General features: G+C 32.7%; 1 protein-coding gene across 8 annotated transcripts; it reads left to right on the forward strand.

The window, feature by feature from the left end:
• The first annotated feature begins 1,282 nt into the window (after positions 1–1,282).
• LOC140037709 (uncharacterized) lies at positions 1,283–24,613 on the forward strand. 8 transcript variants are annotated; one of them, XM_072082682.1, is made up of 14 exons: positions 1,378–1,516; positions 2,877–3,129; positions 6,060–6,104; positions 6,935–7,138; positions 8,566–11,026; positions 13,978–14,109; positions 14,192–14,301; positions 17,010–19,470; positions 22,720–22,767; positions 22,872–22,978; positions 23,073–23,157; positions 23,259–23,354; positions 23,441–23,533; positions 23,632–23,765. In XM_072082682.1, the coding sequence occupies exons 5-11, from the start codon at positions 8,567–8,569 to the stop codon at positions 23,137–23,139; spliced, it is 5,385 nt and encodes a 1,794-aa protein (XP_071938783.1). In that variant the 5' UTR covers positions 1,378–1,516; positions 2,877–3,129; positions 6,060–6,104; positions 6,935–7,138; position 8,566; the 3' UTR covers positions 23,140–23,157; positions 23,259–23,354; positions 23,441–23,533; positions 23,632–23,765. The 8 variants fall into 8 exon arrangements, with proteins under 8 accessions (XP_071938777.1, XP_071938778.1, XP_071938779.1 ...); XM_072082681.1 differs by lacking the exon at positions 6,935–7,138 and having other exon boundaries at positions 8,435–11,026; XM_072082680.1 differs by lacking the exon at positions 6,935–7,138.
• Positions 24,614–26,487: the final 1,874 nt, after the last annotated feature.

Here is a 26,487-nt window from a genome sequence, read left to right on the forward strand (position 1 = left end):
TTACTTTTATATTTTTCTAGTTTTTACACCTAGGGTGTAGATGAACTTCTATTATTGTATGTGATATTTACTTGATTATTTGATATTTATATCTTGTGTAAATTATTTAACACTTTTGCTAATACAATCATGATTAGTTAGTTCATTAGTTATGACTCTATAAAGATGTTGTATCATCAATGAAAATTGAGATTCAATACTAGTTCATTGAAATATTAAACCTAACATTAAAACTAAACTTTCATGTTGACAACAGGATGCAAGAGTAAAACATGTACTATAGAACGCTAACGAAGACATAAAAAATAAACCTACTAAAAAAGCACTAATCCTATCACCAAATGACAGAAGAGTTGGCAAGATATCTATGTATGTTTGGATTGAAGATTATTTGAAGTGTTTTTTTAAAATAATACTATAGTATTATTTGTAATGTGATATATGTCAGATCAAATGATAATTAAAAATTTTTTGAAAGTAGTAACGTAATATCCATAAATCAACAAGAATTTGATATGATATTTCTTTGCTCAATCAAAAGTTCCAGGTTTTTTATTGATTATTGAACTTTTAACTCTCTTATGTCTTGTCATTTTTTGTGAATAACAAGTATAATTAAAATTTTATACTGTCTTTATAGAGGGCAAAAGTATGAATACGTAAAGAATACTTCCAAAGAAACTTTCATACTTTTGAAGGAGACAAAACATAGGATGAACTTGGGAGTTGATGGCCCTCCCAGTTTGTCCTAGTTCAGGATTCTAGATACCCTAATCTACGATTGAAGAGTGGATCTCGTCAATATAGCCCAAGGCAGGGGACGGTTGTCAGCCTTGAGAATGTACCATTGAACTGGTTTTGTCTTATTCAACAAAATATACTTTTATTTCTTGAGAATGTAAATCACTTCGAATGCAAAATAAGCATAGAACAATTTTTTTTAAGCCTCGCACATGACATTGAAAATGATGTACATGATATAATCTGAATCTTACGTTTCTTTTTCAGTCAATCTTAGCCCTTAATTTTTACTTTTTAGTCCGTCCCTGCCTTGCTCTCATCAACATGTGCTTTCTTTTTCTTTTTTTTTTGAATCTTTTGTAATTCTTCCCTCAAAAAAAAAAAGTCTTCTGTAATTCCAGAACAAAGAAATACAAACAGCAATGATACTTTTTGATTAACCATTAATAAAGGAAAAGAAAAAGAAAAAAAATTTAAAGAGCTAAATGAAATAAGAATGGGAGTCAGAAGTGCAAGTTCAGACACTGTCAATCTGTCACCCTCGGTGTGGGACCTTTTCACCTTACCGGCACCCCCTTTTTTAATCAAAGCTGCTGATGATGAACCTTAATCACTCTAGGCTTATCGTGTTGACTTCAAGATTCAATCATTTCACCAATTCCCAGCCTCTTTGCAGTTTTCTGCGAAGCATTTTGGAACGAAATCCTTGCTGCGGATTATTGCTGGTTCAACACAATAGTCCCGCTTTTCAGGAGAAATCTGCTTCAAAGTTCAGGTGTGTGTGCATGATTGTTGAGATTCAGCTTAACATTATTGTTTCCTTCTATCTTACCGAATACTCTGTTGCTTAATCTTTAATTCCGTAGCGTAGAGTATAGCTTGCCAGTACTTTTAAAGATCTCATATATTATACCTTCAACTTTAGCTGGGTGCTTTTATTTATCTCTTAGGTGTGGAGTCAACTGCCTGTCTTCCCTGGTCTATCTCAGATTGCTTCTTCTTTTTCGATAGGAAAGATCATTTTATTTAATAAATTTACACTAATGTCAAAAATACATCAAATCAAATATAAAACAAATACATACAAATTTGAAATCAATAAACAATAGATCTGAAAAATCACTACAGATTTGAAGTTGGGCCATTATGCGGGATTCGGGACTATAATTGTAGTCGCGAGCATTGACTTAATCTGTGTTGCTCAAATTTGTCTTTCAAAATAAAAAGAAAAAAACTAAAATTTGAAATGAGCAGTATAGATTGGTGCAATTATATTCCTTGTAAATACAACATGCATATGTCTTTACGTATCTGGATACTGGGAATAATCTCACCGCAGGATCTTGATGCAAGATTTTGCAATAACATCTATTTACACTTTGGCTTGATTCCACTTTATGAATCTGATATTTATTTACGGAATGTTTAATCTGGAATGCTTCAGACCTTTATATTTTGAAACCAGGCCGTCTGTAGGAGATTTCTGGAATAATGGCTGTTAAAAAATCAAATGGAGTGGAACGGACACTATTTAATTCCTCTGTATAGCTTAACCTTTTGCATCAGGTGTTTAAGGGATTTTACAGGCAGCTGGTGCAATTTCAAAGAACAATTAGGAGTTTGCATTGGACTGCTATTTTTACGTTGTCAGATCAGGGCGTTTATTTCAAAAAAAAAATATTCTTTTTATTTTTTGAGAACTGAAATTTTGGGATCCAAATCTGGGCTATACTGGCTATGACTTGATTTGGCAGACTTGCAAATTAGCCTCTATAGACGCACTTGATTCGGAGTTCTTTGAGCCAAACCCACTTAAAATACTTATTTTTTTTATTACTTTTTATGGTGAAATTTTCTATATTATCCATTTTGAAAAAAATACTAAAGTTACGTCTTATTCTTATACAAATTTAATTAAGCCCGAGCTTCAGCTCAAATTTAATTACATTTAGATTCAAGAATGAGTTTGAGCTGGAACTTTACTAGAGATCCTTAGTTATTCGATTTCGAGTTTGACCTTAATAAACCTAAGTTGAGCTTTGGTCAACTAAGGCAAAACTTGACTCCAATTTGCATATTTGTAGTCCTGGCTATCGGTCATTTACCAAATTAATTCTTTTTTTTTTTTGTCATAGTTCTACAATTAGTCCAACATGTTGCAATCTTACAAAATAGAGGTTTCGAGCTATTTCAATCGGCAGAAGGGACAAAAGGCACCCGTATAATGCTAAGAGTCATGGCTGATGCTATTGGATTAGCAGCTGCTATGGCTACTCTTCTCGAGTTTTCGTTCCAATCAGCAATATTTAACCGATTAGTTTTCTGATTTTGTCCTCTACAATCCTTCCACCAACCTGGATATCCATGCAACTTGAAACAAGTGTCACGGTATGTTTTTATTCCCGCAATAAGTGCAACAATCTCCTTTGGCTGGCGCTACAGTTTAACTTAACATAATTGGCCTACTTTTCACTTCCTTGGAAGCCATTTTAAAGCCAATCGTGTTGTCTTCCTCTGTCAATATCACCAATTATCTATTGTTTTGTGTCAAACATAAGCATATGCCTCCTCTACCATCGGAAATGGTTTTAGTTGCAATATTTTACTGTGAATCTTGTCCAAGTGGTCATCTAACCCATCAGGGAAAATGTATACTTTCTTTTCTTGTATGAGAGAGTTATATGTATTGATATTGACAGTACACTCTATTGGATTAGGCCAACAAAAATTTAATCTCCCTTCACAAGCCTTGAAGGTGGTTGTAGTGCTTCTCAATGAGTCTTCCAACTTATCTTGTCCTGATTACCTTCCTATGCAAATCATACATTTGTGATTTATCAATGCCATCGAAATACGTTGTAGCAACTACATTCCATACCGCTTTCATGTTCAGAAAATGAATCAAGATGCTAATCAAGGATGGATCCATGAAATTTATCAACCATCCATTCAAGATAGAGTCTGTAGTCCATCACTGTTGGTATATAGGATCTGCCAGTGAAGGTTGAGAAAGTTCATAGTTAATATATCCCAATTTGTCTTTGCTTGAAATATATATATTTCGATAAATTGAGACCACAAGGTATAATTGGTGTCATCCAACTTAATGTGAATATTTGTCATCGATGAATCACTGTTTTGACATAGTTTTCTAGCTCCTAACTAAGACTTCTATCATTTGTGCAGTCAAATCCTTTAAGATGGAGACAATTACACTGTTTCACTATTTCAGAAGATTCTGCCATGGTTTTTGATTCAAAGTTATATTAGAATAGTTCTTAAGTAGAAACCTTAGAATTTCTGCCTTAATACCACGTCAAGAAAAGAAATAAGTTTGGGAAATATTTCTATATTTCTCGCCTTTCACAAATGATACATCAGGATACTTACAGGTTTATACTAGGAAAAGGTACAATGAATCTAGATAAATTTGAATGTATATCTAATCTATAATTGATATCTAATAATATCTTTCAAATTTAAAAAGATATTTACATCTATCAACTCATTCTAACAGTAAATTGGTTTGAAGTGGAACTTGTGAGGCCTCATACCCAACAGTTTTTTGAATTCTTAATCGATTTTATATAGAAACTAAAAGGAATCAACAAAACAGTCCCTTTAATTGCTGAATTCTAATTAAAAAAATAACTTATAAACCTTACCAACATTGAAAAATGTAACAAGACTTGTGGTAGGTGATAACAATTTAAGCCAATTATAGACTTCAAGTATAAATCTATATCTATGAAAGTGTAATGTCAATCACTCATATTTTGACAACAGTTATGTTATATTAAGAAGAGTCACCCATTTATTGTTTTAAGTTGTTCCAAAAAATAAGATTTCATAAGGATAAATATTTTCTTAATTACTAAAGTGACTTTTTATATTTTTTAATAAAAAGATATAATTTCATTCCATGAAATTTATACTAATGGCAAAAATACATTGAACATGTCATAGATACAATAAATTTGAAAAATCACTAGATCTAATATATCTAAAAAATAATAAAGATTATATCGTGAAAGTCAAACATATTTCAAATCCAGATAAATTATAAGTAGTCCAATGAATATTTGTGTATGTCAATAATATCATATTTGCTATCCAACTACTTTAAGTTCAAATTAGATACTGAAATATGATGTTAGGACTCAAAGAATCTCAGATTTGACATACATATCTGAAAAATTCTTAAATCCAATAGGAAATGGCAAAAAACTAAGAAAAATTCTCACTAACATACCCAATGAGAGGATAAAACTCTCACATAGAAACCTATGAGAGCAAAAAACTCTCATGGGTAAGCACTAGGAGAGCGAAAACTTTTTGTAGGATACCCTAGAAAAGATTTCATTGAACATAAAACAAGAGCAAAAGGAGGGAGATCTTGATTTGAGACCAAAATCCCCCTCCCATGGAGAAAAAAGAATTGTTGAAAGGCTTTGTAAAGAGAAGGTAGGGAAACTTTTGTTGGGAGGGAATAACTTAAGGATCCAAAATACTTAGGTCATACTTCTCTTTTACATTAATCAACATTTTTTATTTTCAAATGTATTATAAAACTCTTGAGTATCCTAAATTTTGGGATCTAAAGTATATTTTCATTTATCTACATTTCTTTCATTAGTGAAATCAATTATGTGCACTAGGCTAGTAGCAATGTGCATAATTATGAGAATTTTACCGTCCAACATTATTCAGGTTATTTTATTAATTTTTGTTTTCTCTTCAATTTGATATTAATCAACTGATGATTGTTATTATGTTGATATCTTTTTCCATCATTTTTCCTTTCCCTGGTGTTACAAAAATTACAAGTGTGATTCATTTGTTTCTATCCACAGCCCTAGGGAAATAGCTTTTGCTTTCATTTCTAGCCTTATTTTTCCACAAAAATATCTTTCTCTCATCGACCCATTTCAACAAAACTAGCATTTAGAATGTTAATCTTTTTTTTTTTTCCTTCTTCTCTAGAATCGTACTTTTCCTATTGTTAGTACTCCTAGCAAACTATGACAAAGTGTGTTTTCTCTTCTTCTGCTTTTATTATTTTATTTTTTATTCATATAATTCAGTTGCATTTCTTTTTCTGCTAAACTATATTGTTGTGCACAGACACATTATATATACACACATATATATACACATACATATGTACATATATATGTGTGTGTGTGTGTGTATGAGTGTGTGTGTGTAAATATACGTGTGCATGTGTGTGTAATCTTCTACTTCCTAATGCCTTTGTTTGATGTTTTCATTAGAAATTAATGCTTTTTTTGCCTTAATTGTTTGCTCCTAATAACCAGTGTTCAAAGCTCAGCATTATCGATGAGCAACCATCATCCTTCGAGGTAAAGTTTTCTTTTCATTTTCTGTTGTAGTTTTTAGTATCTTTCTCAATCATCAATGAAGAAAAAAAAATTCACTTGAAAAAAATTTCTCACTTCATTTAAGATGTTGAATATCATTTATAACCATTTTCATGTCTCCGTTAAAAGAATATATGTTTTTCTGAAGGTCCTTGTACATCATTAGTTGTGTTAATTGCGATTTCGTCTTCATTCATATGTTCTTATATACTTCTATGCATCCTATGTTTCATCAATTGAGATCTATTTTAAATGCAGTCATTTATAACTAGATTAAACCCGTTCATCAATGCAGGCAATGCAAGGAGAGAATATTTGTTTTAAAAAAAATGTGTATGTACATGCATATCGTTGTATGTATATATGTATATATATACATATATATGTGTATATGTATATATATATATATATGCATACAAAAATATGTGCGTACATACATAAAGTATGTGTGTATGTTTGTACATATAGATGTGTACAAACGCATACATGTATGTATTTAATTATTATGTATGTATGCATGTAGATATGTTTATACATAGACATGTGCGTCTATATGTATCTGCATATGATGTATATATGATTGTATGTAGATATTATGCATTATACATTTATCTATATAGGTATATACATACATCAACTTCACCACATAGCACACACGTAGTATCTAAGATCCGTTTCTACAATCTACTTCAGTATTTAGTCACTTTCTACATCCTAACCATAAGATAAAGGAGCATCTAGGTACATAGATTTTTCCCAAACCAGATGATACCAGAAAACCTTTTGACCCCATGATCTGAGTGTCAACACAGATGATTCAACAGTGATCAATCCAAAGAAGCTAGGTGGTTGTATACTCTACTCATCCTCATCAACAAACGGTACAAAGAGAGTAGGTATCTGTTGCATTAGCAACCTGACCTCCTGATTCCTTCTCCTCCCTGTTGGCCATTTCCAAGTTCCCTCAGCAATGCATTTCTTCAATGTATCTTGCCTTTGACATCTGAAACAAGAGAGTAAGTTCTATGTTAAATGTTGATACAAAGGCCCAGTTGGTTGCCAATTATCGAACCAGAAAAATTCTCGCTGCCATTTCCCACCATTTTCTTAATGAGAGGCTGGGCTAAAACTCTTTAAGTTTCAGAATCTTCTTCCAAGACCAGAGCAGTCACCAGGCACACACAACCCCCAGTTGCATGTGTGTCTAGTGACTTTATAGTCCTAAATTAATTGATGAGTTTAGGATCATACTTACCCTAGTTGCACTTTATATTCCTAAATTAATTGATGGGCACTATCGCCTACGAAAACTATTAAGTGAGACTCCAAATTACACTCTCTTTTTTTTTTTAATTTTAAAGAACCTTTTATTTTTCCTCCTCCAAGGAGAAGAATGACATGAATTCTTACGCAAAAGTAAGCAAAGATGGCTTTTGTTACATTGTTGGCTTCTCTAACATATGTCTCTGTGTGTGTGTGTTTAGCCCCCTCTGTGAACCAATTAAATTAGTCCCAAATGTTCCAACTAAACCAAATGTTGTTCCTAAATTGTTTATCGGCGAAAATGATCCGTAGTATTTTCTCTTAAACAATTGTAGTCCTTCAGGTGTTCAATTTCAGCCATTTTGGTCTAAATGTTTTTAAAAAAATTAGTAAAACTCATAATAAAGCTTAAAAAACATTTATTAGAATTATAGAATGGTTACAAAAATTGTGAAAAGCCACAAAATGCAAAATAGAGGTCATATCCTTTGTTTTACATAGTTTTTGTGCATCGAGCAATAGAGCATTGAGTAGTAAATTTTACACCTTTCAAGTAAAACAATATAAACTTACAACTCGTATACTATTGTATTACTTGCACCATAAAAATAATGGAAACCAAAATTTTACAACTAATTTTTGTAATGATTACGTACAAAAATATGTTGCTTAATGAATGATTATATTTAAGTATAGAAAATAACTAAATGGAGGTCATACACACTTAAAACAGCACCGGATTTGTTCAATTAGCAAATTATTAGGTATATATCTATTTTTTTTAATTTGGTAAAAAATTGGATAGTTTACACTTATATTATATCTTACCGAGTTTCTATGGTTTCCCATTATTTGTTCGTAAGTGTTATAGTTGTTCTAAATTTTTACGTATTTTGTAAACCATTAATAAATTTTCTTACATTTTATGGATATTGAGGACAATTTGTCGAAAATTATATACTTTAGGACAACATTGGTTTAGATTAAAACATAAGAAACTGAGTTATCCAAAATTGATTACCTTAAAACTTCTTTTGTTTTGGCTTAAGGTTGCCCAAGCACTGAAGACTGAAGATTTATCTCGCCCTATTTCATTCATTCCAATGAATTTGATTAAACTTTTACTACACCGAGTCTGGAACCTTCAAGGATGGCTTAAGAAAAATTTTTGAGTTTGCAGGATGGCTGTTGATGCCGCACTTGGTGGGTCATCTCTAACATTTGCATATGCGGTTCTCAAAGATTTATGGGTGTACATGAAGCACAGGAGAAAACACGTGAAAGATTTACTCGACAATCTTAAATATCTTGGAGATGAAGCGGGTATTCTTTATGCCCGTTGGCATGACAATGAAGAAGATATCGATCGTCGAGCAGCCTCCATACAGAGAAGTCGACAACATGAAGCGTGGAAGAAGGTAGTATCCCAGTTGTTGGATGATTATAGTAAGATAATTGCGAAGTACAGAAAGATGACAGGAGCAACTGGAAACCAAAGGCGCCAGGAAGCGGAAGGTTCGAACAAAGCGGATGTGGATGAGAGCAGCACAAATGCACCGATCCATGAATTGCCGGATATTTCCCACTTAGGGAAGCACAAATTATGGACCCGAAAGTTCTTCAAGCTTGCAAGGCTCGATAAAGACGTTATGAAGCTAAGGGATAAATTTGCTTCAGCCCGAAAAGACATACCACTTGCGAATTTAACACGTCCAGTGAAGCCAAAAGCTGCTATAAGAATGGAAGATGCCAAAGACCTAGATGTTGCGCCTTCACATCAAAACAAACTTGATGAACTCCTTCGTGAACTGCTGCCCTGTGGAGTTGAGGCAGAAGCAGAACCAGAGGCAGAAGCAGAAGCAGAAGCAAAAGCAAAATTGAAGAGGATTGCTATCTGTGGAGAAGCGCAAGTTGGAAAAACAAATATCATGAAGAACTTGAATAACTGGTTTGATTCATGCCCTCCTTCAGCGAAACTCGACTACGTCATTTGGGTGACTGTTCCAACTAATCTGCACGAGAAAGAGGATGTCATCAAAACCATACAAGAGAGTATTCTTCGGCGTTTGGAGTTAACTGAGCAGATTAGTGCAATTGATAAGAATAAAGATACAATATGTACAGAATTACGTGAAAAATCATATTTGCTGCTTTTTGAGGGGTTTTCTTCATCAATTCAACTTGGGAAGATTGGAGTCTCCGAAGAACATAAGCACGTGATAGTCGTGATTGAAACTACATATCCAGTTTTGCTGAGGAGTTTTGGTTTCGACCAAAAAATCAAAGTAGAGAAGTTACCACACAATGATTCGAGGAAATTGTTTGATAAGATCATGGAAGATGAAAAACTAAGTAAAGAGTGCTATGATCTGGTTGGGCTGATTCCTAAAGAGCTTAGCGGGCTTCCAGGGGTGATCTCATTCATTGCGATGTTGCTAAAAAGCAAAATGGATGCAGAATTTTGGGGAACTATAAAAGACAAATTAACAGCAGATGTTGGTGAATCTGAAGATCTGGGACTAGGAGGATTATTTAAGGCTTTTGAGATAGCTTATGAAGGCTTGAAAGAGGATCGCTGCAAAAGTTGCCTACTTTATGCAGCATTGTTTCCGAAAGAATTCACAATTCCCATTAATGTTTTAGTCGAATGTTGGAAAGCTAAAGATTTTCTATGCTGTCCTATTCCTACATTCCTTAAGGCGCGAGGAGATGGAATTTACGTACTGCATAAGCTGACTGAGCTCTCTCTCTTAGAGAACTGTTCTGAACAGTACGTTAAGATGCCAATACTCTTCAGAAGATTTGCAATTCGTACATCTTTCCCTGGGGAAGAAGTTGGAACATCCTATGTCAGGTCCGGCCCAGAGATAGACGGAAACCTAACAGATGAAGAATGGGAGAAGGCCAGAAGGGTGTCTTTGATAGGAAGCAGATTAGAGAAATTACCTGTGAGCCCGATATGTGAGGGGATATCAACACTATTTCTGCAACATAACCCAAACTTGAGAATCATTGGGGAAACGTTCTTCACAAGTATGAAGAAACTTCGAGTTTTGGACCTGCACAGCACCGGAATACAATTGTTGCCACCCTCTATCTCCTCCTTGACTGCGCTTCGGAGTTTATACCTCAACAATTGTGATGGCTTAACTAAGCTCCCACCTAAAATAGTGAAACTCACGAAACTCGAAGTTCTTGATATTCGAGACACCTCAATCCATTTTTTACCGAAAGAAGTCAGCAGTTTGGTTGGGCTAAGGTGCTTAAGATTTTCATTTGCCCCACCAAAGCCAAGATTGTGGGAACGTATTGTGCGGTGCCCAAATTATTCCACAACAGGGAGAAGGGTAATATTTCCCCCCGGAGCAGCTGATCAGCTTAGTAAGCTCGAGGAGATGACTATTGTCTTAGTAAATGGAAGCAGTGATTGCATTGTTGATCAAATAGAAGCAGAGGTGCTTGAATTTAAGAACAAAAATAATCAGTTTAAGTTAATTCTTCACAAGCCGTCCCAATCACTGGACCAACGGAATCTCGTCCAACTGAGGGGAGAGGGAACAACCCTTCCGAATCAAAGTGTTCCTGCAAGTCATGTTCATGATCCAACAACAGGAAACCAGTCTCCGAGATCAGATAACGAGGTAAGCCTTTCCTACCTGATGTGTTGTACCTTTCAAACAACAAAAGGGGGCAGGATTACTTATCTTACCATGAAAATATTTCTTGATTTTTATAAATTGGTTTCATATTTGAAAATATGCTTATTTTTTAACCCTTTCCAAATATTCTTTAAAAACTGCATTCTTTTCAAGGTTGACTTTTTACTTAATGTTTAAGTCCGTCTTAGTACAATGTAAAGGTAATTAAACTAAACTATTTCTGATCGAAATACCGGATTTGTCTGGTTTTTCTCCCATTGAGAGGTGGAGGAGGTTTGACCGGAAGAGTTCTAGAGAAAAAAAGATAGAAAATGAGTTATAGGGAGGGAAGGAGGAGGCAGGTCTTTTATGGATTTTTAACTTGTATGAGAATTTCCTGAACTTTTACTGTGAAATATGTGATGGTACAAACAAGTGGACTAAGAAACCAAAGCAATTGAATGTATAATCTTAACAATTCCACCAGTTTTCTAATTTGGAAAAGCAAGGAAAATATTGAGTCCATATCCACTAAGTGCAAGAACGAAAAACAGACTTATTCATTTTGTACTTGAAGGTAAATGTGCATAATATTTTGATCTTAAGATGTATCCAATCTTATAAGTGGAGTTAACATCATTATCTCAACGAAATTGGATCGACAGAGGAATTTTGGTTTAAAAACAATGACGAACGGGTCTGGGGAGGTGGAGAGGGACAGGATGAATGCCCTGCAATGAGCATAAGAGGAGCGGAGTATCAACATGGAGGGATGGAGTATTATCAATAAAAGGAAAATAGAGAAGAATGAACAACGACGAGGAGAGAGGCAACTAGAAGGAAAAGTTTGAAGTAACGATCGTTATGGTAATGAAACTATTTTTACCTGATATGACAGGCAAAAACATTTTTAATGTTCATTTGATTACTTGTTAGACCGGTCACCTAAATAAAATAATATCTAAATATTTGATTAGTAAGTTTCGCATTAAAAATAGTAAGTTAACCTGATAAATTAGTGACTTTTATGTCTCAAAAAATAAATCGAAATAAATATGAAACTTACATTTTAAAAAAAAATTAAATTCCTACTCTATATTCAAAACTTACTTTTTGGAGAGTAAGTTAAGTTCAAGTTATAGTAAGTTTTTATAGATTAATAGTAAATCTTATTGATAAAATAGTAAATTTGGTTAATGGTCAAAACTTACTAGTTTGTGGCATAAATTTACTATTTTACTTAAAAAACTTATATGAAACAAGTATTAAGAAGTTTATTTGAAATAATGCTAAGATTTTTTATTAATGATTGAAACTTAGTATTATAGTTAGTAATTACTCGTAACGTAAATGTATGATACATGATTGTCTGTATCATTTATAAATGTTATTTGATTTAAGCATTTTAAATATACTTTGAAAACTATTTCTTTCAGATGACTTTATAAAATATGTAAGAATAATTTTTCATATTACAAATTCTGAATTATTATTGAATTTGTGAAAGGTTAGAAAGTTTGGATGACAATAACAACAAATCTTTCGAGTTATATATAGAATAGCACTTATCTATAAATCACAATTTCCATATATTAATACCTATGAATTTAATAAAATGGTAAAGTTTTAATAAATTTATTTTCTGGGTCACAAGTATAAAAGTTAAAATTGTATTAATGTAGCATAATCTTCAAAAATTATAATAAATTTACCCATATATTAAGTTCCGAGACCTTCAAATATATTTTGTATCATTTTCATTATGGATTTGTATGCATATTATTTTTATCAAACTTATTTTTTTATTGGCAAATGGTATGTAAATTGTTATAACCAAAATTTTTATAGGTGAATGATATGTAAACTGCTAAAATTGTCAATTCATATATGACTAAATCTTACTGCTTATGGCATATATTAGTATGATAGACTAAAAAATTACCGTAATCAAGTGTACGTTGATTGTTGATTAAAAATTTGCACCATTGTCCCTATTTCCGTTATTACTAGTACAAGTTTTTCTAATCAAACTAAAACAAATTCAAATATCTTTTCCTTTTGTATGCAGTAGTTATGTTCAGTAAAAAATTATTAATCCATTTTTACATTACAAAATTTCTAATGAAATTAGTAACATTTTCTAAATATATTGGAATAATTTGTAAAATATATATATTTTTTGCCAATATAATCGAAAGAAGTTTGCACTATTAAAACACAAATGGAAAGAAAGGACGATGGCATAAGTATAAATGTGAGCAACTACATACGTATCACACCATGAGTTTAGGTATGATTTGTTAAAACATTAGTAATTTATTCGTTGGTGGATATACAATGCATATTATTTTTCTACAAATGGAAATACAATTTAGCATATACTAATTATCCGTTAACAGAATTTGTAGTCTGAACACAATCAATTTAGCTCATATTTCATTTGTTTAGTTATCATTTATTTTGTTACTTATGTTGAATATTTACATTTGAATAGAGTATCGCTATTAGAACTTCAATTATTCTTAATGACACTAATTTTGAACTGATAAAAGTTGGTCTAGACAATTAAGTGTCAATGACAACAATTGCTAAAATATAGTTTTTTAAATTTTTTTGAAAAATGACAATCTATGTCCCAAAAAATTACACTTTTATTTTTTGAAAGTATCAATTTGTTTATTCAATTTAAAATAATTTTATAATAAAAAATGTTACTCCTCAAACTAGTTGCTTAATTCACATCTATGTGTGTACTAGTGTCGGATGGATAATTAAAATAGGAAATTCAGGAATATAATAAGCAGTAGAAAGGAACTAGTTGATGTGTGAGAAGGAAACATAGAGATGTGTGAGAAGGTTTATTAAATAATATACAAAATTTACGTATTTTTCTTGGTATATAAATATACGTTTTATTAAGTTGTTATCTTCTTGAACTATACATGTTCTTGCAGATATTTGTGCCAATAAATGAAGACAATCAACATTGGTATTGCATACAAGTTGACTTTGTAAAAAAGAAGGTGTACATATTGGATTCGTTACCTAATTCAACAAAGCAACGAGGTGTTATGGTTAGGAAGTTAGTAAGTATCCTTTTTAAGTTGTGTAGTAAATAATGATATGGATATTTTGTATTACAATAAGGATTTTATTTTTTGATAATAGGTGCAAGTTCTTGATACTGTGCTACAACATAAATTTGGAGATAAGTACAAGTTTCAGGCATCGTCATTTGAATTTGACGAATCTCCTAACATTCCTAAACAGTCAAACAGGTAATTTTCGTTAATTTTGCTATTTTTCATGCAGACATTTTGGAATCTCATCTTTTATTTATCGTAATGATTGATTTACATGCAGTGATGATTGTGGTGTGTATGTTATTAATTTCATGAAGGTGTCTGAAGTAGAACGAATGAGTTCAATCAGGGTATATTCTAAATTTATGAAGTTTTTTTTGTAGTGAATAATTTTAGATGTCATTGTAACTGTTATCTTCACTTGCATGGTTAACTCACTAATTCTATTATGGTGTCATGAACTTTCAGTTTGAATCAGAGGCTGAACGTTTTAACATTGCAATGGAATTGATCCTACACCCTAAGAACGCGTGCGGATTTCTTCCACAAGATCATTTGTAGAGAAGATGAAAAATATAAGTATTCATAGTTGGGAAAAATTCTTATTTATGTTTGCTATTTCTAGCTGAATAACAAGTACTCAATAAGGCAGATGATGTGTGCGAGTTTTGTTGTCACTTAATTTTATGGTCCCTTAATTTTGTTATGTAGGCAAAGTTGCCAAGGACTTCAGTCAAAGTTCCACTACTTGGTAGTAAACTCAAAGTGCTCCTTTTAGTTTTGTCCAACAAATTTCACATGCTTTTGTAATCAATAGTATGAGAAAAAGGAATCATCCAAGAAGTTATATTCATCCATCTTCAGTAACTTTTTGGTTTTATAAGTGATCCTAAACAATGACAAGAAGAGCCAATAATAACTTGGTCATTTTTGTTTTAGCTAAATATAGGCACTATGCTTCAATTTGATTCACTACATATTATTAAAGATACAAACGAGCTTAAATAGTTTCCTCAAGGAAGAAGAGTATAGAAATTCCTCTAACCAACAACATGATCCTTTATCTCCATTTCAACGTAGTTTGATTCTGCAGATATGCTTCAATCTAGCCACAGGCTATTTTACTTCGATTTACTAGTTGATCATTTCAGTAGCATATTTACATGCCTAGTGCCTCCCACTAAAACTTCTGATCTTCTTGGGATACGCTCTAAAACTTCTGATCTTCTTCATGCAACATATTTTAGTCTTAGTACCTTCCAATAGAAAATCTTCCCTCTACCATTAAACATTAATTTAAGTGGAACCTATTCATTAAGTACATCACCTAATCCCTTGTGAACCAATGTTAAGCATAATAACTAAACCAATAGTGGTTTGCATGTTTAGCTTCATTTTGATTTCTAGTATTGTACTAGGCTAACTAGAATTGGTATTTCTTCAATTTATCTTGCCTTTGACATCTGAAACAAGAGAGTAAGTTCTATGTTAAATGTTGATACAAAGGCCCAGTTGGTTGCCAATTATCGAACCAGAAAAATTCTCGCTGCCATTTCCCACCATTTTCTTAATGAGAGGCTGGGCTAAAACTCTTTAAGTTTCAGAATCTTTTTCCAAGACCAGAGCAGTCACCAGGCACACACAACCCCCAGTTGCATGTGTGCCTAGTGACTTTATAGTCCTAAATTAATTGATGAGTTTAGGATCATACTTACCCTAGTTGCACTTTATATTCCTAAATTAATTGATGGGCACTATCGCCTACGAAAACTATTAAGTGAGACTCCAAATTACACTCTCTTTTTTTTTTTAATTTTAAAGAACCTTTTATTTTTCCTCCTCCAAGGGGAAGAATGACATGAATTCTTACGCAAAAGTAAGCAAAGATGGCTTTTGTTACATTGTTGGCTTCTCTAACATATGTCTCTGTGTGTGTGTGTTTAGCCCCCTCTGTGAACTAATTAAATTAGTCCCAAATGTTCCAACTAAACCAAATGTTGTTCCTAAACTGTTTATCGGCGAAAATGATCCGTGGTATTTTCTCTTAAACAATTGTAGTCCTTCAGGTGTTCAATTTCAGCCATTTTGGTCTAAATGTTTTTAAAAAAATTAGTAAAACTCATAATAAAGCTTAAAAAACATTTATTAGAATTATAGAATGGTTACAAAAATTGTGAAAAGCCACAAAATGAAAAATAGAGGTCATATCCTTTGTTTTACATAGTTTTTGTGCATCGAGCAATAGAGCATTGAGTAGTAAATTTTACACCTTTCAAGTAAAACAATATAAACTTACAACTCGTATACTATTGTATTACTTGCACCATAAAAATAATGGAAACCAAAATTTTACAACTAATTTTTGTAATGATTACGTACAAAAATATGTTGCTTAATGAATGATTATATTTAAGTATAGAAAATAACTAAATGGAGGTCATACACACTTAAAACAGCACCGGATTTGTTCAATTAGCAAATTATTAGGTATATATCTATTTTTTTTAATTTGGTAAAAAATTGGATAGTTTACACTTATATTATATCTTACCGAGTTTCTATGGTTTCCCATTATTTGTTCGTAAGTGTTATAGTTGTTCTAAATTTTTACGTATTTTGTAAACCATTAATAAATTTTCTTACATTTTATGGACATTGAGGATAATTTGTCGAAAATTATATACTTTAGGACAACATTGGTTTAGATTAAAACATAAGAAACTGAGTTATCCAAAATTGATTACCTTAAAACTTCTTTTGTTTTGGCTTAAGGTTGCCCAAGCACTGAAGACTGAAGATTTATCTCGCCCTATTTCATTCATTCCAATGAATTTGATTAAACTTTTACTACACCGAGTCTGGAACCTTCAAGGATGGCTTAAGAAAAATTTTTGAGTTTGCAGGATGGCTGTTGATGCCGCACTTGGTGGGTCATCTCTAACATTTGCATATGCGGTTCTCAAAGATTTATGGGTGTACATGAAGCACAGGAGAAAACACGTGAAAGATTTACTCGACAATCTTAAATATCTTGGAGATGAAGCGGGTATTCTTTATGCCCGTTGGCATGACAATGAAGAAGATATCGATCGTCGAGCAGCCTCCATACAGAGAAGTCGACAACATGAAGCGTGGAAGAAGGTAGTATCCCGGTTGTTGGATGATTATAGTAAGATAATTGCGAAGTACAGAAAGATGACAGGAGCAACTGGAAACCAAAGGCGCCAGGAAGCGGAAGGTTCGAACAAAGCGGATGTGGATGAGAGCAGCACAAATGCACCGATCCATGAACTGCCGGATATTTCCCACTTAGGGAAGCACAAATTATGGACCCGAAAGTTCTTCAAGCTTGCAAGGCTCGATAAAGACGTTATGAAGCTAAGGGATAAATTTGCTTCAGCCCGAAAAGACATACCACTTGCGAATTTAACACGTCCAGTGAAGCCAAAAGCTGCTATAAGAATGGAAGATGCCAAAGACCTAGATGTTGCGCCTTCACATCAAAACAAACTTGATGAACTCCTTCGTGAACTGCTGCCCTGTGGAGTTGAGGCAGAAGCAGAACCAGAGGCAGAAGCAGAAGCAGAAGCAAAAGCAAAATTGAAGAGGATTGCTATCTGTGGAGAAGCGCAAGTTGGAAAAACAAATATCATGAAGAACTTGAATAACTGGTTTGATTCATGCCCTCCTTCAGCGAAACTCGACTACGTCATTTGGGTGACTGTTCCAACTAATCTGCACGAGAAAGAGGATGTCATCAAAACCATACAAGAGAGTATTCTTCGGCGTTTGGAGTTAACTGAGCAGATTAGTGCAATTGATAAGAATAAAGATACAATATGTACAGAATTACGTGAAAAATCATATTTGCTGCTTTTTGAGGGGTTTTCTTCATCAATTCAACTTGGGAAGATTGGAGTCTCCGAAGAACATAAGCACGTGATAGTCGTGATTGAAACTACATATCCAGTTTTGCTGAGGAGTTTTGGTTTCGACCAAAAAATCAAAGTAGAGAAGTTACCACACAATGATTCGAGGAAATTGTTTGATAAGATCATGGAAGATGAAAAACTAAGTAAAGAGTGCTATGATCTGGTTGGGCTGATTCCTAAAGAGCTTAGCGGGCTTCCAGGGGTGATCTCATTCATTGCGATGTTGCTAAAAAGCAAAATAGATGCAGAATTTTGGGGAACTATAAAAGACAAATTAACAGCAGATGTTGGTGAATCTGAAGATCTGGGACTAGGAGGATTATTTAAGGCTTTTGAGATAGCTTATGAAGGCTTGAAAGAGGATCGCTGCAAAAGTTGCCTACTTTATGCAGCATTGTTTCCGAAAGAATTCACAATTCCCATTAATGTTTTAGTCGAATGTTGGAAAGCTAAAGATTTTCTATGCTGTCCTATTCCTACATTCCTTAAGGCGCGAGGAGATGGAATTTACGTACTGCATAAGCTGACTGAGCTCTCTCTCTTAGAGAACTGTTCTGAACAGTACGTTAAGATGCCAATACTCTTCAGAAGATTTGCAATTCGTACATCTTTCCCTGGGGAAGAAGTTGGAACATCCTATGTCAGGTCCGGCCCAGAGATAGACGGAAACCTAACAGATGAAGAATGGGAGAAGGCCAGAAGGGTGTCTTTGATAGGAAGCAGATTAGAGAAATTACCTGTGAGCCCGATATGTGAGGGGATATCAACACTATTTCTGCAACATAACCCAAACTTGAGAATCATTGGGGAAACGTTCTTCACAAGTATGAAGAAACTTCGAGTTTTGGACCTGCACAGCACCGGAATACAATTGTTGCCACCCTCTATCTCCTCCTTGACTGCGCTTCGGAGTTTATACCTCAACAATTGTGATGGCTTAACTAAGCTCCCACCTAAAATAGTGAAACTCACGAAACTCGAAGTTCTTGATATTCGAGACACCTCAATCCATTTTTTACCGAAAGAAGTCAGCAGTTTGGTTGGGCTAAGGTGCTTAAGATTTTCATTTGCCCCACCAAAGCCAAGATTGTGGGAACGTATTGTGCGGTGCCCAAATTATTCCACAACAGGGAGAAGGGTAATATTTCCCCCCGGAGCAGCTGATCAGCTTAGTAAGCTCGAGGAGATGACTATTGTCTTAGTAAATGGAAGCAGTGATTGCATTGTTGATCAAATAGAAGCAGAGGTGCTTGAATTTAAGAACAAAAATAATCAGTTTAAGTTAATTCTTCACAAGCCGTCCCAATCACTGGACCAACGGAATCTCGTCCAACTGAGGGGAGAGGGAACAACCCTTCCGAATCAAAGTGTTCCTGCAAGTCATGTTCATGATCCAACAACAGGAAACCAGTCTCCGAGATCAGATAACGAGGTAAGCCTTTCCTACCTGATGTGTTGTACCTTTCAAACAACAAAAGGGGGCAGGATTACTTATCTTACCATGAAAATATTTCTTGATTTTTATAAATTGGTTTCATATTTGAAAATATGCTTATTTTTTAACCCTTTCCAAATATTCTTTAAAAACTGCATTCTTTTCAAGGTTGACTTTTTACTTAATGTTTAAGTCCGTCTTAGTACAATGTAAAGGTAATTAAACTAAACTATTTCTGATCGAAATACCGGATTTGTCTGGTTTTTCTCCCATTGAGAGGTGGAGGAGGTTTGACCGGAAGAGTTCTAGAGAAAAAAAGATAGAAAATGAGTTATAGGGAGGGAAGGAGGAGGCAGGTCTTTTATGGATTTTTAACTTGTATGAGAATTTCCTGAACTTTTACTGTGAAATATGTGATGGTACAAACAAGTGGACTAAGAAACCAAAGCAATTGAATGTATAATCTTAACAATTCCACCAGTTTTCTAATTTGGAAAAGCAAGGAAAATATTGAGTCCATATCCACTAAGTGCAAGAACGAAAAACAGACTTATTCATTTTGTACTTGAAGGTAAATGTGCATAATATTTTGATCTTAAGATGTATCCAATCTTATAAGTGGAGTTAACATCATTATCTCAACGAAATTGGATCGACAGAGGAATTTTGGTTTAAAAACAATGACGAACGGGTCTGGGGAGGTGGAGAGGGACAGGATGAATGCCCTGCAATGAGCATAAGAGGAGCGGAGTATCAACATGGAGGGATGGAGTATTATCAATAAAAGGAAAATAGAGAAGAATGAACAACGACGAGGAGAGAGGCAACTAGAAGGAAAAGTTTGAAGTAACGATCGTTATGGTAATGAAACTATTTTTACCTGATATGACAGGCAAAAACATTTTTAATGTTCATTTGATTACTTGTTAGACCGGTCACCTAAATAAAATAATATCTAAATATTTGATTAGTAAGTTTCGCATTAAAAATAGTAAGTTAACCTGATAAATTAGTGACTTTTATGTCTCAAAAAATAAATCGAAATAAATATGAAACTTACATTTTAAAAAAAAATTAAATTCCTACTCTATATTCAAAACTTACTTTTTGGAGAGTAAGTTAAGTTCAAGTTATAGTAAATCTTATTGATAAAATAGTAAATTTGGTTAATGGTCAAAACTTACTAGTTTGTGGCATAAATTTACTATTTTACTTAAAAAACTTATATGAAACAAGTATTAAGAAGTTTATTTGAAATAATGCTAAGATTTTTTATTAATGATTGAAACTTAGTATTATAGTTAGTAATTACTCGTAACGTAAATGTATGATACATGATTGTCTGTATCATTTATAAATGTTATTTGATTTAAGCATTTTAAATATACTTTGAAAACTATTTCTTTCAGATGACTTTATAAAATATGTAAGAATAATTTTTCATATTACAAATTCTGAATTATTATTGAATTTGTGAAAGGTTAGAAAGTTTGGATGACAATAACAACAAATCTTTCGAGTTATATATAGAATAGCACTTATCTATAAATCACAATTTCCATATATTAATACCTATGAATTTAATAAAATGGTAAAGTTTTAATAAATTTATTTTCTGGGTCACAAGTATAAAAGTTAAAATTGTATTAATGTAGCATAATCTTCAAAAATTATAATAAATTTACCCATATATTAAGTTCCGAGACCTTCAAATATATTTTGTATCATTTTCATTATGGATTTGTATGCATATTATTTTTATCAAACTTATTTTTTTATTGGCAAATGGTATGTAAATTGTTATAACCAAAATTTTTATAGGTGAATGATATGTAAACTGCTAAAATTGTCAATTCATATATGACTAAATCTTACTGCTTATGGCATATATTAGTATGATAGACTAAAAAATTACCGTAATCAAGTGTACGTTGATTGTTGATTAAAAATTTGCACCATTGTCCCTATTTCCGTTATTACTAGTACAAGTTTTTCTAATCAAACTAAAACAAATTCAAATATCTTTTCCTTTTGTATGCAGTAGTTATGTTCAGTAAAAAATTATTAATCCATTTTTACATTACAAAATTTCTAATGAAATTAGTAACATTTTCTAAATATATTGGAATAATTTGTAAAATATATATTTTTTTTGCCAATATAATCGAAAGAAGTTTGCACTATTAAAACACAAATGGAAAGAAAGGACGATGGCATAAGTATAAATGTGAGCAACTACATACGTATCACACCATGAGTTTAGGTATGATTTGTTAAAACATTAGTAATTTATTCGTTGGTGGATATACAATGCATATTATTTTTCTACAAATGGAAATACAATTTAGCATATACTAATTATCCGTTAACAGAATTTGTAGTCTGAACACAATCAATTTAGCTCATATTTCATTTGTTTAGTTATCATTTATTTTGTTACTTATGTTGAATATTTACATTTGAATAGAATATCGCTATTAGAACTTCAATTATTCTTAATGACACTAATTTTGAACTGATAAAAGTTGGTCTAGACAATTAAGTGTCAATGACAACAATTGCTAAAATATAGTTTTTTAAATTTTTTTGAAAAATGACAATCTATGTCCCAAAAAATTACACTTTTATTTTTTGAAAGTATCAATTTGTTTATTCAATTTAAAATAATTTTATAATAAAAAATGTTACTCCTCAAACTAGTTGCTTAATTCACATCTATGTGTGTACTAGTGTCGGATGGATAATTAAAATAGGAAATTCAGGAATATAATAAGCAGTAAAAAGGAGCTAGTTGATACGGGAGACTCTTCCACTGCATTTGAAAAATAGGAAGTAAGAGCAGCATCAAGGTTTGCCTCTGTTATGGAACAAGTGTTGATACAATTATCAAATATAATGCCAATGATATGGAGGACATAGATTCAAGCCTCGACGATAACACAGCTAAGAAAAGGAAACTCAATAAAAAAAAGTCAGAGTTCGAAAATTATTTGCAAGTAGTAGATTTGTTATCCATTGGACAATCGTTGCTTATGAATACCCATGCAGCTTGTAACAAGAAAGCCAATAAATATGTTAGAAATGCATATACTTCACTAGGACAGCAAAATAAAAGAAAAAGGTTAGATATTCCATATACATATTTCAGTTACCTACACAAATATTCCTAAGTGATATAGTTTATATGGTAGAATATATTCTTTATTCTCAAGTTTTAAAATCTTGACATTTTTTCTCAATGGACAGCAAAAGCAGAGAATATCAGCACATGCTATCCAACTGGAGAATGACAAGGTATACAATATGGTTGCTTCATGTCAAATGAAATATATAACATATTACATATTTATGATACATGTTTGAAATAATTTTTGCATTTCATATGGTTTATTAAACAGCTTGTAGGGCAAGAAAGAATGTTAGGTGAAGAGTATCTATTGCAACAATTTCCCAATGATAAAGCTCGAATCCTGGACTACATATTTAACGAGAAATATAATCAACGGTAATAATTTAATGGCAATAATGGATTTTTCATAACAACTATCTTTGCATTATCATTATTATTCATTGTAGGCTCAATTAACAATTATTTGCAGCATACCAATTGTGCATATTGGACAGGAGTTTGCCTCAAGAAGTCATCTGGCATGCTTGAAACCTTGAACCTGGCTTACTGAAAGTGTGAGATTTTCACTGCTTAAAAAACTGATTTTTGATGGTAGATATACTATCCACCATGTGTTGATTGTAAGGTGTAAAGGTGGATTGTAATGTGCTTGCAGCCAATCAATCTTGTTGCAAACATGCTTCGGATGGACATTGAGAAGGAGCATCAAGATCAAACATATAACACTTGGTACATGCCAACTTTCTTCACGGTAGGTCGACATATCATTAAAGGATTATGTTTGTTGTTAATTCATATGTTTTTTGATAATTTTGTAATTTCGATAAAATTGTGCAGTGCGAAATACAAAAGGCCGAACTGGACCTTACAGCTACTTTGAAATATCTTGATGCTGATAGATATGGAGGAAACATAGAGATGTGTGAGAAGGTTTATTAAATAATGTACAAAATTTACGTATTTTTCTTGGTATATAAATATACGTTTTATTAAGTTATTATCTTCTTGAACTATACATGTTCTTGCAGATATTTGTGCCAATAAATGAAGACAATCAACATTGGTATTGCACACAAGTTGACTTTGTAAAAAAGAAGGTGTACATATTGGATTCGTAACCTAATTCAACAAAGCAACGAGGTGTTATGGTTAGGAAGTTAGTAAGTATCCTTTTTAAGTTGTGTAGTAAATAATGATATGGATATTTTGTATTACAATAAGGATTTTATTTTTTGATAATAGGTGCAAGTTCTTGATACTGTGCTACAACATAAATTTGGGGATAAGTACAAGTTTCAGGCATCGTCATTTGAATTTGACGAATCTCCTAACATTCCTAAACAGTCAAACAGGCAATTTTCGTTAATTTTGCTATTTTTCATGCAGACATTTTGGAATCTCATCTTTTATTAATCGTAATGATTGATTTACATGCAGTGATGATTGTGGTGTGTATGTTATTAATTTCATGAAGGTGTCTGAAGTAGAACGAATGAGTTCAATCAGGGTATATTCTAAATTTATGAAGTTTTTGTTTGTAGTGAATAATTTTAGATGTCATTGTAACTGTTATCTTCACTTGCATGGTTAACTCACTAATTCTATTATGGTGTCATGAACTTTCAGTTTGAATCAGAGGCTGAACGTTTTAACATTGCAATGGAATTGATCCTACACCCTAAGAACGCGTGCGGATTTCTTCCACAAGATCATTGTAGAGAAGATGAAAAATATAAGTATTCATAGTTGGAAAAAATTCTTATTTATGTTTGCTATTTCTAGCTGAATAACAAGTACTCAATAAGGCAGATGATGTGTGCGAGTTTTGTTGTCACTTAATTTTATGGTCCCTTAATTTTGTTATGTAGGCAAAGTTGCCAAGGACTTCAGTCAAAGTTCCACTACTTGGTAGTAAACTCAAAGTGCTCCTTTTAGTTTTGTCCAACAAATTTCACATGCTTTTGTAATCAATAGTATGAGAAAAAGGAATCATCCAAGAAGTTATATTCATCCATCTTCAGTAACTTTTTGGTTTTATAAGTGATCCTAAACAATGACAAGAAGAGCCAATAATAACTTGGTCATTTTTGCTTTAGCTAAATAAAACTTCTTTTGCAGGTGTCTTGGGCTGTTTCCACCGATATTCTTGCAGGAAAATAGATCAAAAAGCTTGTGTGAACAAAACACAAGTTTCTGAGTAAGTTGCAGTCGAAATTGAGGAATACGCGACTTGAAACCACGTATTCATGTAGTCGCGTTTTCTCTTCTGCGCACTTGGCACCACTTCAACTGCTATTTTCTTACTGATGGAGGCCGAATTAGTTTTTGTGCAAAACATGAATGTTGTAGCCCTTTGAGTTAGCTTTCCAATACCTCAAGATTCATCCCCATTTGGAGCTCTGTGGAGCTAGATATGACCAAAATACCAAAGACAGGCCAGAGCTCTGTTTCAACTTTCGACAACAGAGTTTGTGCTTTTGTATTTCGATGTTTTGACAATTAAAATGACTGAAATGGATTTCGATGTCTTCATACCAAATGTAGATATGTCTCATAGTTTCAAAATGGTTCAAGAATCAGCTCAATCAAATTATTGTAGCTCAAGATATATTCGAAATACCACAATGTGTCAAAGCTGGAAAACCTTTCTTCTTTTGTTCTTGATTGCATTTCCTCTTTTGCACTTCATATTCTCTTTTTTATCACTTTAAACCATCATCAATCATCCAATTATCTTCTCAATTCATACCATTTGATGATTGAATCATTAAACCTACAAAAACATGAAGTTTTTACCATAAAAATCCATAGATATGCAATTTTTATCACTTAAACCATAAAATGAATATTTTCACTAAATTTCTAGTTAATTGATTATAAAAGTAGTTAAAACATATCAAAAACTAACTATAACTAATAAAACATACTAAAAACACGTAAAATATATACTTGTCATTAAGCAAATTTGCTTACTTTTCCTATACAAGTATGAACCTTCACAATTTGATTACTTAATGCACAAAAAGCACCAAATCGAGCTATTTGAATTATTAAATCTTCAAGTTGAATAGAATAGATATTTTTTGTGCTAGCTTTGCTTGCTGAGTCCATCTAAACAAAATGCATGGTTTAGGAATCTTGTCCATATCTTCAGTTTTTATAACTACAAACGCATGGGAGAAAAGAATTCCATCTGACTTAAGTTTCTTACTTGAACAAATAATAGTCCATTCAAATTTATCCAATTTCACTTGCCAAGAGCATATTTGATGCAAGTACTCAGTGAATGTATATAACTTCACCTTCTCTTGGTCAACAACTAAAACAGGAATTTAGGTGTGAGGCCTCAGCAGAAATTTCATCACAAATCTTTAAAAAAATCTTTCTCGTGAAAATATTTGCAGCATGTCCTTCCAATTCTCTCAAATGAGTAACTAGAATAGGAGATGACTGACGTGTGATACACTCTTCCTTGTGTTCATTCTATCTAATTTTGATAAAATATCTCAAATAATTGATCGAAAGGGTAAAGTAACATTTTGAATTGAAGGTACTTGTGCGCCATAGCATTCAATTGCTCTGATCTTTGCGTTGAGTTCATTCTAGCAAAAAAGTGTCCTCTCAAAAATGCCATGGCGCATTTTTCCCTTTCTTTTGTACAAATCCACAACCCATTGGTTTTCCTTCAAATTGTGTTTCTCACCTAGCAAATGCCACCTTCTCTCAAACTCCTCATGGCTACAAATCATGCCCATCGCCACATAAAATCATGAATGAACCCCTTATTTGTATTTGTAACCACATTTCTTTTTAAATGCCAAGTACATAATCGGTAATGGACATAAGGAATTACTACATTTACTACATTTCTCATTGCACCATCT

This window comes from Coffea arabica, chromosome 3c (genome assembly GCF_036785885.1).
Source record: "Coffea arabica cultivar ET-39 chromosome 3c, Coffea Arabica ET-39 HiFi, whole genome shotgun sequence".
NCBI lineage: Eukaryota > Viridiplantae > Streptophyta > Magnoliopsida > Gentianales > Rubiaceae > Coffea > Coffea arabica.

Bases quoted from the DNA above. Each gene is read 5' to 3' on its own strand.
- LOC140037709 (XM_072082676.1), top strand. From the start codon at position 1,338: ATGATGAACCTTAATCACTCTAGGCTTATCGTGTTGACTTCAAGATTC. The intron at 6,105-8,565 runs GTAAAGTTTTCT...TTGAGTTTGCAG, and splicing joins AGCAACCATCATCCTTCGAG to GATGGCTGTTGATGCCGCAC. The intron at 22,979-23,072 runs GTAATAATTTAA...AATTATTTGCAG, and splicing joins AACGAGAAATATAATCAACG to CATACCAATTGTGCATATTG.